Here is a 13,282-nt window from a genome sequence, read left to right on the forward strand (position 1 = left end):
AGATCTAAAGAAAAATAATAAATCTAAATCTAAATCTATAAATGTTAGAAAAATGATGCTTTGTGCTTACCTCTAGTAAATATTTAAGGTGTGATATCTGGTGTGACAGGTTTCAAAATACGTCTAATTTTATACAGCCTATCTGTATTTTCGGCATAACGATTACTGTCATCGAAGTGAAGAAGTGAAAGAATATGAAGGAAGCGTTTTCGGAACATTGTTTTAGAAAATATCGTAGTATGAATAACAGGGTCTTCGGTCCAGTACATTTTTATATCAGGATTTTGGACTAATCGGTTTCCACGATTGCATGATCGAATTCTTTGTGAAAGGCCGGGGCGCCGCACTTCTCACTTGACTCGCGTATAGATTGGTCTGCTCACACACATACTGATAAAATTCGTCATTCATGAAGATAGTCACGTATCTCAAAATATCCTGCTTATTTTCCATTTGAACGTTTATACCTGAATTCTCTGTAAATGGTGAATGGGTGGACAATAACTAGTATGATATGTATCAGGCACTTCACTTTTCTCTATAGGCCTATCGGATTCGGGAATCGCAATTTCCTCGTCACTCTCACTTTCACTATCTGAGTCTATTTCAGGAATAAGTTCATCACCAGAATAATCATTGTGAACAATATCTATTTAATCTTCCGTAAGAAATTTTGTATTATAAGCCATTATACTACACTCGGTAAGGACGACACGCACTGCATTGGAATCTCAAGTACCGACTTGACGCGCGAGGAAGTTATGAAATTTTTCAGCTAAAACTGCTGAGATAAACATGAGCCCACTCAACGAGAGGGTTATCTCAACAAGGTCAACCAACTTCCTGCTACAACCAGTAACGCTGACTAAGGTGTAAGAATGCATAGATGACGAATATAAACAGCATTCCTTCGCGCGGAACATTAAACGTCTTACGCCGTCCACGGCCCGCAGCATAGGAGCAGGCTTGAACGTCTTACGCCGTCCACGGTCCGCAATGAGTTAATTACTGCGTTGATGGGGTGAAAGTTCCCGTTTGGGGATCATTGTAAGTATGTAGGCATGGGCGCCCGCAAGGGGTAGGAGGGGGGAAGGGGGAGGCGCTTGCCCCCCTGGAATTCTAAAAAGGTTGATGTTCAATTGTTTAATATCATACCAGATTATTTCATAAACTGAACTTACTGACAGTCATCTAGCATCTGTTATAACAGGAAATTTCTGTAAACAATTTAATGTTGCTGACGTTATATTGGTTTTTATATTCAAGAAAATTCTTGATGTGCCCCCCTCCCCATGGAAAAGATCCTGCGGGCGCCCATGTATCTAGGTGTTAATATAAGGAGAGATCTTCATTGGGGTAATCACATAAATGGGATTGTAAATAAAGGGTACAGATTTCTGCACATGGTTATGAGGGTGTTTAGGGGTTGTAGTAGGGATATAAAGGACAGGGCATAAAAGTCTCTGGTATGACCCCATCTAGAGTATAGTTCCAGTGTATGGGACCCTCATCAGAATTACTTGATTCATGAACTGGAAAAAATCCAAAGAAAAGCAGCTCGATTTGTTCTGGGTGATTTCTGACAAATGAGTAGCGTTACAGAAATATTGCGAAGTTTGGGCTGGGAAGACGAGCTACTCGACTAAGTGGTATATTCTGAGCTGTCAGCGGAGAGATGGCGTGGAATGACATTAGACGAGTTTGAGTGGCGTCTTTAAAAGTAGGAAAGATCACAATATGAAGATAAAGTTGGAATTCAAGAGGACAAATTGGGGCAGATATTCATTTATAGGAAGGGTAGTTAGGGATTGGAATAATTTACCAAAGAAGGTAAATTTCCAATTTCTTTGAAATCATTTAAGAAGAGGGTAGGAAAACAAAAGATAGGGAATCTTCCACCTGGGCGACTGCCCTAAATGCAGTTCAGTATTGAATGATTGATTGATACATAGGGTACGTCAGCTTTGGCGATGACGGTGAAAGATGCGCGAATTATAATATGGGTGTCATTAGTATAGTTCAATCGTGAAACTTCTTTTGTGGAACGAATATTATTCATTGTTCATTGTCCATTACATACCCATCAGCATGTATGGGAGACAACATTGGCGGGTTTGGTTAAGGTTTCATTCACTGGGTTTTTAAATGGTTTCTTCTATGTTCGAATTATGTTAGTGGCTTTACCCCTATTAGATTTGTTTCCATCTTTCATGTGAAATTCATAATGATTTACCGTTGATATGTTTATCAATTTCCTAATCACTATAATAGACGAAATTAAATGCCCGTGGTCTACTATGCCGGTACTTTCTGACTTGGCATGTTTTATTTTATTTCAACTACAACATTACGCTCGTCGTCTTCATTAACCCTTAATCGGGCGCGTAGCGGTCTAAACGACCGACCTCTAAAAGTTTTGGTCAGGGAATCCGTCTGAAGGTCAGCTATGCCCCCCCCCCTCCTCCAGACTATCTCCCCCAAGGGATCATCTAGCCACCTGATAGGGTGGCCCCTCCTCAGACACCCTGTAGACAGGAAGGTAGATGTTCGAGTCAGTCTGCGGTCTTTTACACCGTTGCGCCCGTTAGTGTAACTTGTGTCTCGGTCATTGTGACCAGTACGCGCCCGGCTGTGTTTTACTAGATTCGTTTAGTTTTGTGTGCATATACCTCTCAACATGGAGCCTGCTGAAGAGGAAAGGATCCGATTGATAGAGAGTGTTGAAAAGGAAGAAAGTGAAAGAATAACTGCATTTGTGAAAGACAGAGACAAAGCAGTAGGAATCCTATTGGAAGAAGTTGATGAGGCAGCAAAAGATACTTCCAGACGGCAGCTAAAAAGTGATGATGAAGGTGAAACTGACAATCTTCAGGTTACTGACCATGATACAAATAGTGAGCATTCTGGTGATGACGGATGCGGTGCTGGTGTTTCTGAAGTGAATTTCACAGGCAAGGACGGTAAGATAGAATGGTGTGCGCACCCAAACATTCGCAAGGACTGGTCGTGGAGCAGGTCATAATATTGTAACATGCCTTACAAGGCCTAAAGGTTTAGCCAGGAATGTTAAAACTCCAATTGAAACCTGGGAGCTATTTTTTCCAGACGATATTGTACAAAAGATTGTCGACTATACCAATATTTGGTTAAAACAATGACAATAATACTTCAGTGTGTTCACATAAAGAAAATTGTGCAAAATTGAACTTGAATATGAACTCAAATATACGTAAAATATTTTATAATTCTCTCATATACATGTTTTTCACAAAGGTGGTTGTTATGCTGTAAAATTAGTTTTTATCATTTGAAATACAAATATTTCTGACAAAACGGTGTTTTAATTTATGATTACTCATGCCAGAAATATTACAGTGACAATGGATGAAAGGGAGGATAAATATATATCTAGTTCAAACAGCCTCCATTTTACAAACCAGAAAAAATAAATAGAACGGAAAGTTATTTTTCAAAGCTTTCAAAATTTATTTGTAAATCAACTCAACTTCCAAGTGTTAATTTTTCGAATGCGGTCATTGTGTACGTAAGAATGTTTTAAATATTATCTAAATAAAAGTAAACTTACTTGCAACAGTATTAAACTTCAATATTTTTATTAGATTCCAAGACCGTACAATAAATTATGAAAATAATCGCTGCGGTCTAAAAGTCTTTTAGTAAAAGACCGCGCGCGCCTGATTGAGGGTTAACGATACCGTACTTCATTCTACAATACTCTTAAAAATCCCAGTGGGAAAATGAGCATAGACATGCATGATATTTCAATTTATTTTCCACGCTTCGACATGCTAGCGGCTCCGCAACCAGCGTCAAGTTAGCTTGGTGTCGCGAGGCTTTTTGCGAAGTTGTGAAGCGACTGTGCGTCCCGGCAATACGCATGAGGTTGTATTTGAGGTTATCTCGGAGTCGCGATGATTAATGCGAAGCGCGTACCTAGCCCGGTGCCGACCCTCTCGATGCCAGGCTTCAGTTGCGCCCATCCATCCTTAGGTGTTGGTCCATCGCATCTTACAACGATCTATAATATGTCTCTCCTCATCCATGTAAAACGAAGTATCACCATATTTGGTATCACGAAAAGTTTCACGGACTGTGTTCGTTCCGTTGCCTACGCTCTATTTTCAACATGAATTCGGGAATCTGCCGTTCGGAAATCTTCGGCTTGCTCCGTACGCGTGTTATTGACTGTCAGGAGTGTCAGGTGCTGTGCGTTGGAACGATAATAACACTGTTAAACGCACGTTTTCTACTGAGATATCACAACCGGTACGTAAACTTAACCACAGTATATTACAACAGAATTTTCGATGTCGATACTGTTAGCTCCCTGTTAAATTGCGCCTTTCAACCCCTTACAATGTATATGTTCGTGCTTGATTTAAAACAGAAGTTATTAATCCCTTTTATAAATTGATTATTATTTCGTTTTCTTTGACATCACTTTATACTTCCGTTGTTTTGATTACTATCGAAATAACCGACACATTCTTCGGTTACTTCCCATGAATGCTGATGTTTTCATTCGTGGTGTAATATGTTGCAACCCTGCAACTCTGGAAGTTGTCAAAAATTACCAGACGTCTAAATTGACACTGTTTGCTGTATCCCATTATCCCAAATTTATTATATGGAAAGGAAATATGATAATCCCAGAGACCACATTGTTTAGCCACCAACATTGTCTCCCCATGAATTAAAAACTGGTAACCACAGTGTCTCAAACTGACTTACTTTCCTTTGCTGGATAACCTCTGTTAGATTTCTAGGCAATGAATAGTTTTATGTATTTCTCCCATTATGGCTCTAGATTTTTTCTTTTCTTACGAACTCATTGCTTCAAGGACCAGAGCTCTGTTTTTAAGAGAGAAAACTATACAATGCCTTTCAACATTGGCAGCAAAGAAAAGAAGAATTACGGTACTAATTATAGAAATGGAAAGACCATAAAAAATAGTTTCCTCAGTGGATCAGCAGTAGAGTGCCCTGTTATTGACCCGAAGTTTGTGGGTTCAATCTGAGCTATTTTTGAAGAGCGATCAGAAATCCTTTGCTCTGTATGTCATTATTATTGGCATGTTAAAGATCTCTTATTGTAGAGTACACTGAGTGTCTCCTGATGAAATTAAATCAACTCAGCCATGATATTTGTCCAGTTGAATTGACTGCATTACAATCGGAATGTCAAAATTGGTGGGCAGGGCAAGGTGAAATTAAATTACCTCAGCCATAGCATGTGTCCAGTTGAATTCCACTTCAGTTGCTAGACTGCAGTACAAACGGAATGTCAAAACTGGTGAGTAGGACAAGGTGACACTACTTTAGTAGGTATGCAACTTACTTGTCAGTAGCTACAGAATTATTATACTATAGTCCGTGATCAGCTGTGGAAGTCACAGCATGCTGATCTTCCTATTTTCATATAGGTAATTTCATTGTCTTGAATTTCTATAAGGTTTCATTTGTGTTGTGTGTTTAGATCTGTATGTTTGGTAGATACGTCTTTTTATTGTGCTAGTTAAGTCTTTCAGGACGTTAACCTTAAAAGTATACGCAAAAATATTTGTTTACATGGTTGCTGTGATGTTGCTAACAAAAGATTTCAAGGTTAACTTTGCATAGAAAATAAAAATATACATTGAGTGATGTGAATTATTTTCAGTGTTATTTTTCTCTGTCAGAATTCTTAGTAGAAGTCATTATGTATGTTCAATCCGTCAGTGATTCCGCTGGTGGGATCCTCAACAGCTCTGCCATTAGCTGTCATAGATGGCCTAGGCAACACTGAAGAGGCGTACTAGGGAAATGAGGTAGTTTCTCGTTGCTTTCCTCACCGAGCCAGGGTTGCTATTACCTATCAGTCTGCCCAGCCCACCGAAATGCATACACCAACCGACCCTATGAGCAACATTTTCACACCATTCATAGCAGGGACTGGCTGCATAAGGATTGGCATTACTAGCATCGCTCATACCTCAGTCACTTTCATATTGTCAAAGCCAAGGATAAGACAGAGACAGTTCTATGAAAGTAACAAAATTGCTCTAGCCTATACCAGAAGACATAGTGCACTGTAAACACCAGGTCCTGCCAGCAAAGGCATAGAAGTCATTATGATATTATATTATATGTAACATTGTCATGGTTGGGTAGTAGTGGTTTTGGACAAGATGGCATTAACACTCGAATCGCAGCTGGGTCATTTGTGTCCCAGCTGTTATTTCTTTCTTCCCCATCTTCTGCAAAAATAAAAATAAAAAATATTTGTAGCATGCGTACAGCCAAGGAATATTATGTATTCTCAACGTGTGTGTCGTGTGACGTGCCATTCCTACAAATAAACAATATGCAGCATAATGTATATCTTGTGCACTGATGTCAGATGATTGGGCTCTAAAAATTGAGGAGGTGGAAGCCTTTCTTGCTATACTGTACATTTGCGATGCCATACGAGCAAGAACGGGACTCAATGTGGTCAGCAATGTGGGACAATCCTATTGTCCACATGTTCCTTGTTTGTATGGTTAATATTCTACATCAGAATACACTATGTGTATTAAATTTCAAACAAAATATCTAACACAGGTACTGGTATATTCATTGGCTGTACACTAGCTACAAATAGGTTTTTTTTTTTTTTTTCAGAGTATATGGATGAAAGAACTAACAGCTGGGTCACGAATGACCCAGCCGTGGTTCTAGTGTTAATGCTTGTTGAATACAAGGACCAGCTTAAGCATACTATGAAGATGACAGGTCTCAATCCACAAACCTGGAACGCGCTTGCTCAAGACTGTACAATTTGCTGCCGGACCATCCCTGCTGCTGTCAATCTGTTTGAAGATATGAAGAAGCCAAGAGAGAAGCACGAAAACACCGTGCAGCACAACCACGCCCTCCTCCAACAATTCTGTGCCAGAATTTGTTGTTCAACCATCGAAAGTACATCCACAGACAGAAGTGAATTTATTGGAAGCCAAGAGAGAAGCACGAAAACACCGTGCAGCACAACCACGCCCTCCTCCAACAATTCTGTGCCAGAATTTGTTGTTCAACCATCGAAAGTACATCCACAGACAGAAGTGAATTTATTGGAAGAAGTTAACTACTCATAAATGAGTTAAACCGCCGCCGCCGATTGCTAAATACATTGAGGCATGTGTTGAGGACCTAATGTATTAACTCCCACCACGACACTTTGGGGGTGTGGGCTAGTAACTCGTACTCCTTAAATGAACCCTACTAAAGAAACTGAAAAATACTGAATGGATACATTATTTTTAGTATGAAACAGAAAACTAACATTGGATTCAGGAATGTAAGAAAGAACCTTGGGAGAGAGCAGTAGATTGAGACAGGTTTCAAGAGAAATGATCCTCTATAGATTAGACATCCACAGATTGAGCAGGTTCCTCTATTCTGAAAGAACAGGAGATGGTGCTGAATGTAGATATGATGTAGGGCTCGCACTAAGCACAAAAAGCAAAAAAGGATGATTAACTGGCAACCAATATCTGAAAGGCTCCTGATAGCACTCTTCCAAAGTAATATTCGCAATATAACCGTCATCCCGTGCCATGTGTGAATAGAGGTATCTGATCTCAGACTAAAAAGGAGTTACCATCTACTCAATGAAACGATTAAAGGAATAAGTAAGGAGGACATCATTATAGTTATGGGTGATCTGAACTCCAAAGTCAGATTGAGTAATGAAGGATTGTAGCAAGTGATGGGTATTCACGGACTTGGAGAAAGGAATGAAACAAAGAAATATTCACCAAATTCTGTTAAAATTTTGACTTGGTGATACGAGGCACTATATTTCCTCACAAACGTTGCCATAAAATCTCATGAGCATCTCATGACTGCAGTACCGAAAACCAGATACCCACACCACATTGTCATAGGCAGGAAGTTCTAGTACTCATTAACAGACGTGAAGAACAAGAGAGGAGCGGATGTGTACAGTGATCACCACGTTAAGCTTGCAGAGTTCTAGCCGTAAATAATGGCATCTCACAAAAAGTTTGGAAAATCCAACAGAAAATTGAACATCGAGAAATTCAAGGATGATACAAAAAGGGAAGAATTCGGACTAGAACTCAGGAATCGCTTCAAGGCACGACCTTCTGAACCAGATTCAGATGTAGAAACAGTATGGGATAAGACAATGTTTTGTTTGGTACAAGTGAAGCAGTGTTAGGGTATTGAGAATGACAAAAGAAGGACTGGCTGTTCGGAAGTCCTGGGATATTTAAACTTAGAATGTCTAAGAAATCTAAGATTAACAGCTTTTCTAGCAAACGGCAGAAAGAACAGTTGCAAGCAGAATATAATTAAATCAACTGAGAGGTGAAGGAAAGTGTGCGGAGGGACTACCGGCTATTTGTAAACAAACTCTCAGAGAAAGCCAAGGAGGCTGCGTGTAAGGATGGTAGTAAAGAACTGTACAGCATCACAAAGGGAAAGTTCAAAAAACATAAGCCTGTGAAAAACAAACCGGAGAACTCCTAACGACCCAAGAAGATCAGCTCAAAAGATGGAGGGCACGTCACAGTTCTTAATAGAAACACAGGACTTAATACACAACAGGAGGTAATTAAAACTGTAACTGCAGATCCAACTAGTGTAGACATATGAACAACACTAAACCAAATGAGGAACTGATAGGCACCAGGAGACAATAACATTTCCCCGGACATTCACAAAGTTGATACCGAATTCTCGATCAGCCTACTGCAGCCAATTTTTGAAAAGGTATGGCAGGAAGAGAAATGGCCAAGGGACTGGAAAAGAGGGCTAATCATGAAAATCCCAAAGAAAGGGGATACTGCAAATTGCAACAACTGGAGAGGCAATTTATAAATTTCATTGTAATGGTCCGTATTGACTGTAATTCAACTTCGATTCAGAATTGGTTTCTACCTTTCAATACTTATATCACATAGAACTAATACATAGCATATGCATGTTTTTTAGTACATATTTTATCTCTTATGCAAGACATCCTCAGTTAAAAATGCATTAAAAATGACACAGACATTAAAAAATATGTTACAGCACTGTCAATTAAAAAAAATATTGATCATTAATAATATGCTTGTGAGGTTTTGAAATTATTTCTTCTTCTTCTTCTACTTCCAGATATTGAAGTTGTTATTTGTCCTTGGCACTATTTAGTGATATGGTTGAGTGTGATTTTTTAATTTGAGACTGCTAATGAAAGATCTGTTTCTGTTTTGAATTCTAATGGAACAGTCTATTACTGTTTGGCAGAAGAAGCTCCTCTGATACCATATTTGAAGTTAGGTTGCGCTGGGCTGAGTGGCTCAGACGGTTGAGGCACTGGCCTTCTGACCCCAACGTGGCAGGTTCGATCCTGGCTCAGTCCGATGGTATTTGAAGGTGCTCAAATACGACAGCCTCGGTACATTTACAGGCACGTTAAAGAACTCCGGCGGAACTAAATTCCGGCACCTCGGCATCTACGAAAACCATAAAAGTAGTTAGTGGGACGTAAAGCAAATGACATTATTATTATTGAAGTTAGGTACGATATGTTGTGACATCTGTCGATAATAATTTTGATTTAAAGAGAAAAGACTTCTTACATAAAAAACTGCTGTGACAAGTGCAAGCCTTACCGGCTGCAAACCATGCCCTGACAGATCGTACAATGTGCGACGCAAACTGACGTCCTTGGGATCCCTCGTGCCAAGTCTTTGATCTGGGAGAATGTGGCTATATCCACTGTTGTGGAGGCCTATTGGTGGCAGTGGGCTCATGCAAACAAGCCTACTTTCTTTTAAAATATCTGAAGGCTAGGTGATGGCACCACCATCAACCTTCCTCTCTCTCATATTGTTGTTACTAAGGCCTTCACAGTATGTCCCAGTGTCTCCACAGTTTCTTGGTTAAGATGAGAATGATAATGACGGATAGTAGCCAGAACCATAGTTTCCTCAGATTTCACATCATGATCGAAGAAAGAGAGAGTGCGCCCCACCTCTGCTGATTCTGCAGGTTGATGCTTATGTTCTTTCAGCCTGATGTTAATGGTACATTTGGTGGTACTGATATAAACCATCCGCATAAACAGGGAATACGGTATACGTATGCACTAGAGAAAGGATCCCCAAGGTCCTTAGCTGAGTGTAATTGCTAGGACCATGGAAGTGGCTGCACGGTTTGGGTCACATTGCTATCAGCTGCATTCAGGAGATAGTGGGTTCAAACCCCAGTGTCGGCAGCCCTGAAGATGATTTTCCATGGTTTCCCAATTTAACTTTAAATTTAATGGTGCGAGGCTGATGTATTTGAGCACCTTCAAATACCACCGGACTGAGCCAGGATCGACCCTGCCAAGTTGGGGTCAGAAGACCAGCGCCTCAACCGTCTCAGCCCGGTGTTTCCCATTTTCACACAAGGCAAATGCTGGGTCTGTACCTTAATTAAGGCAACATTTGCTTCCTTCCAAGTCCTAGCCCATTCTTATCCCATTGCCGCCGTAAGTCCTGTTGGTCCAGTTTAAAGCAAATAACAAATAGAATATAATTGCTAGGACATTTTCTTCGTATTTGTAAAGGTGGCCTTGATGTTGTGACACCTTAAAACCTAGCCAATTCTGTACAAAATGATTGGGATATGAGGAAGAAATGCTTTTCTCTGATGTGCCTCTTGTTTCTTCAGAGATCATAGAGGAATCTCAACAGTCCTCTTGATCTCAGTGTTCCATATCCCATTACCTTGTAAAGTTGCTGCTGGTTTGATGATGATCATCATCATCGTCGTCATCTGGTGTTGTCCTTACAGGTCCAGGGTTGATTCCTGATACTGCTAGAAATATAGGATTGTCAGCAGGGCTGGGACATGCTGCTTGCCTCCATTAGGTGTGTGCCTGAAATAGCTGTTCCACCTCGGGACGTGGACATGAATTTTGCCTGGCTCTGTGTCTAACTGTTTAGTGTACTGGCCTTTAATTGAAGGGGCCCAAGGTTTGACATCCAGCCGGGTCAGGGATTTTATTTTAACCTTCATTGGTTAATTCCTCTGGCTTGGGGGCTGGGTGTATGTGTGCCGTCTTTGACATTAGAAATTACAGATGACTTCCAGGATTCAGAATATGACAACAAACTATGAATTAATAGCCTACAGCAGAATTAAATATCTAAAAAGAAAAAAAATTAAGATTTGTTATGCAACAAGTGTGTTAATGTGAGTATGAATGTATATTATGTCTCAATATCTTGATCGATTCCTTCAGTGCTGTGGTGTGAACAGTATGGATGGCATCTTTGCAGATTCTGAGTCTGTTGCAGATCTCAATGAAGAAAGATGTAATCGTGCCTTCGACAGTTCATGTTTCTTGAAGAGTTAAGATAGTAGGAGATACACAAGTTGTGTCTTTATTTTTCTCTTTGTTGACATCTACTGGTTGTCACATCCTGTAACATACTGTATTGTACAACAGATTACACATACACAAGAATGTTTCTCCTTAGTTCCAGAAATGATTAATTGTTTGTTGTATTCTTTATAATTCACTAAATCTCATAGTTGTAACATCCATTTCCTTTTCAGGAGAAATGTATGACGTGGTGAAAGAGTATCCTCTACCAACAGGGGACAAAGTACACTTCTGTATTGATGGTGGCATATCTTCAAAGTATGATAAGACAAGAATGATACCAGATCGCTTCACTAATCCAGGTAAAGAATGTTATCAATTAACTTTTATTTTAATTTAATGCTTGAGATATGATAAATGTAATTTTGGTATTGCATCCCTGGATACATCCATTAGTTGTATTGTTTGAACTAGTGATGTTGATATTGCATATTTTGGCCTATATCTTTCTTGATATTTTTACTTTCATACTGAGGAAAGCAATGGCAAACTACCTCACTCCTCGTCTTGCCTAGTACACCTCATTTTGGTGCTGCCATTGGTTTTTGCGGTTTCCTTATAACCACATAACCTTTGGTGGTGCTATTTGAGGATCCAACCAGCCTCTGGGCTGATGACCTAACAGACTGTAGATAGGTTGCATGTGTTGTTTAAAAATTTTGCAATTGACTTAATAATTCCATTTAGATAATGATGACCAACACATGGAAATATCTGAAGGAGATTTAGGTTAGAAAGGGAGTTAGGGATGGTTGTGGAAGTAAGGATACACTAAAGGATCTTAATTAGCAAATTTAATTTAGCAGAAAAATTAGCTAAGGATAACATGATGGCAAGCATTATTGGCAGTGATAGCAAAAGTACAAAATAGAAGTAATTGGGCTCAATTACATTTACTTAACCCATGAATGCCTAGCGTTGCATATGTGCAACGGCATGCCGGTGCTCTTTTCTTTCAATGTATGAAGGTGTTTTCCAGTAAAAGAATGAAAATTGCGCACGTATTCAGTAAAGGGAAATGTTGTGCTTTGTTACGAGTCGGTTAACGGACCATTTATATTGGTATTATAAATTTACTCATTCGGAACAAATATTTCAGATTCCCTATGGGAATCAACATCTATATCATAATTAATAGTCACCGGTTGATTGTTGATGAGGTGTGTTTGAAGTTCGCCGTGTGTTCCATCTATCACAATGGCATACCGTAAGAGGTAAGATTCGCCATATAATTTTATGATTTAGAAATAATTAACCTCTTGCTAGTTGTTTTACGTCGCACCGACACAGATTGGTCTTACGGCGATGATGGGACAGGAAAGGGCTAGGAGTGGGAAGGAAGCGGCCGTGGCCTTAATTAAGGTACAGCCCCAGCATTTGCCTGGTGTGAAAATGGGAAACCACGGAAAACCATTTTCAGGGCTGCCGACAGTGGGGTTCGAACTTACTATCTCCCGAATACTGGATACTGGCCGCACTTAAGCGACTGCAGCTATCGAGCTCGGTAAATTAACCTCTTTTAGGAAATCCAGGAAGTAAATTCATCAGGGTTTGAATGTAGCACGATTCCTTTTACAATTAATAACTCGTGGGCGAGTGAGATCCACATATTCCCGGTGTTGCATATTCGCAACGCTAGGCGGATCCATTGTCAAATCACTTCCTTATGTACCAATTTGGTATTGAAGAGTTTGTTATTGACGTAACAACCCTTCGTTGCTGTGCATGCAATTCAAACTCATATACCAGTTCTGTGATGCATATTATTAGGCTGTTATTATTACTCCAGGGTATTTGTGGATCGCATCGCAGAGGTGAAAGAAGGTGCCGGGGTGAATGGGTCTAACTACAACGTCA

At 39.8% G+C, this 13,282-nt stretch overlaps 1 protein-coding gene across 1 annotated transcript in view; it reads left to right on the plus strand.

Moving 5' to 3' along the window:
• Nucleotides 1–3,838: 3,838 nt before the first annotated feature.
• Nucleotides 3,839–13,282, plus strand: part of LOC136857263 (uncharacterized) — a 45,303-nt gene continuing 35,859 nt past the window's right edge. Inside the window, exons 1-2 of the mRNA XM_067135768.2 lie at nucleotides 3,839–4,287; nucleotides 11,599–11,727. Coding sequence (XP_066991869.1) covers nucleotides 11,604–11,727 — 124 coding nt within the window. The 5' untranslated portion in view covers nucleotides 3,839–4,287; nucleotides 11,599–11,603. The remainder of the gene's footprint in view (nucleotides 4,288–11,598; nucleotides 11,728–13,282) is intronic.

This window comes from Anabrus simplex, chromosome 1 (assembly GCF_040414725.1).
Source record: "Anabrus simplex isolate iqAnaSimp1 chromosome 1, ASM4041472v1, whole genome shotgun sequence".
NCBI lineage: Eukaryota > Metazoa > Arthropoda > Insecta > Orthoptera > Tettigoniidae > Anabrus > Anabrus simplex.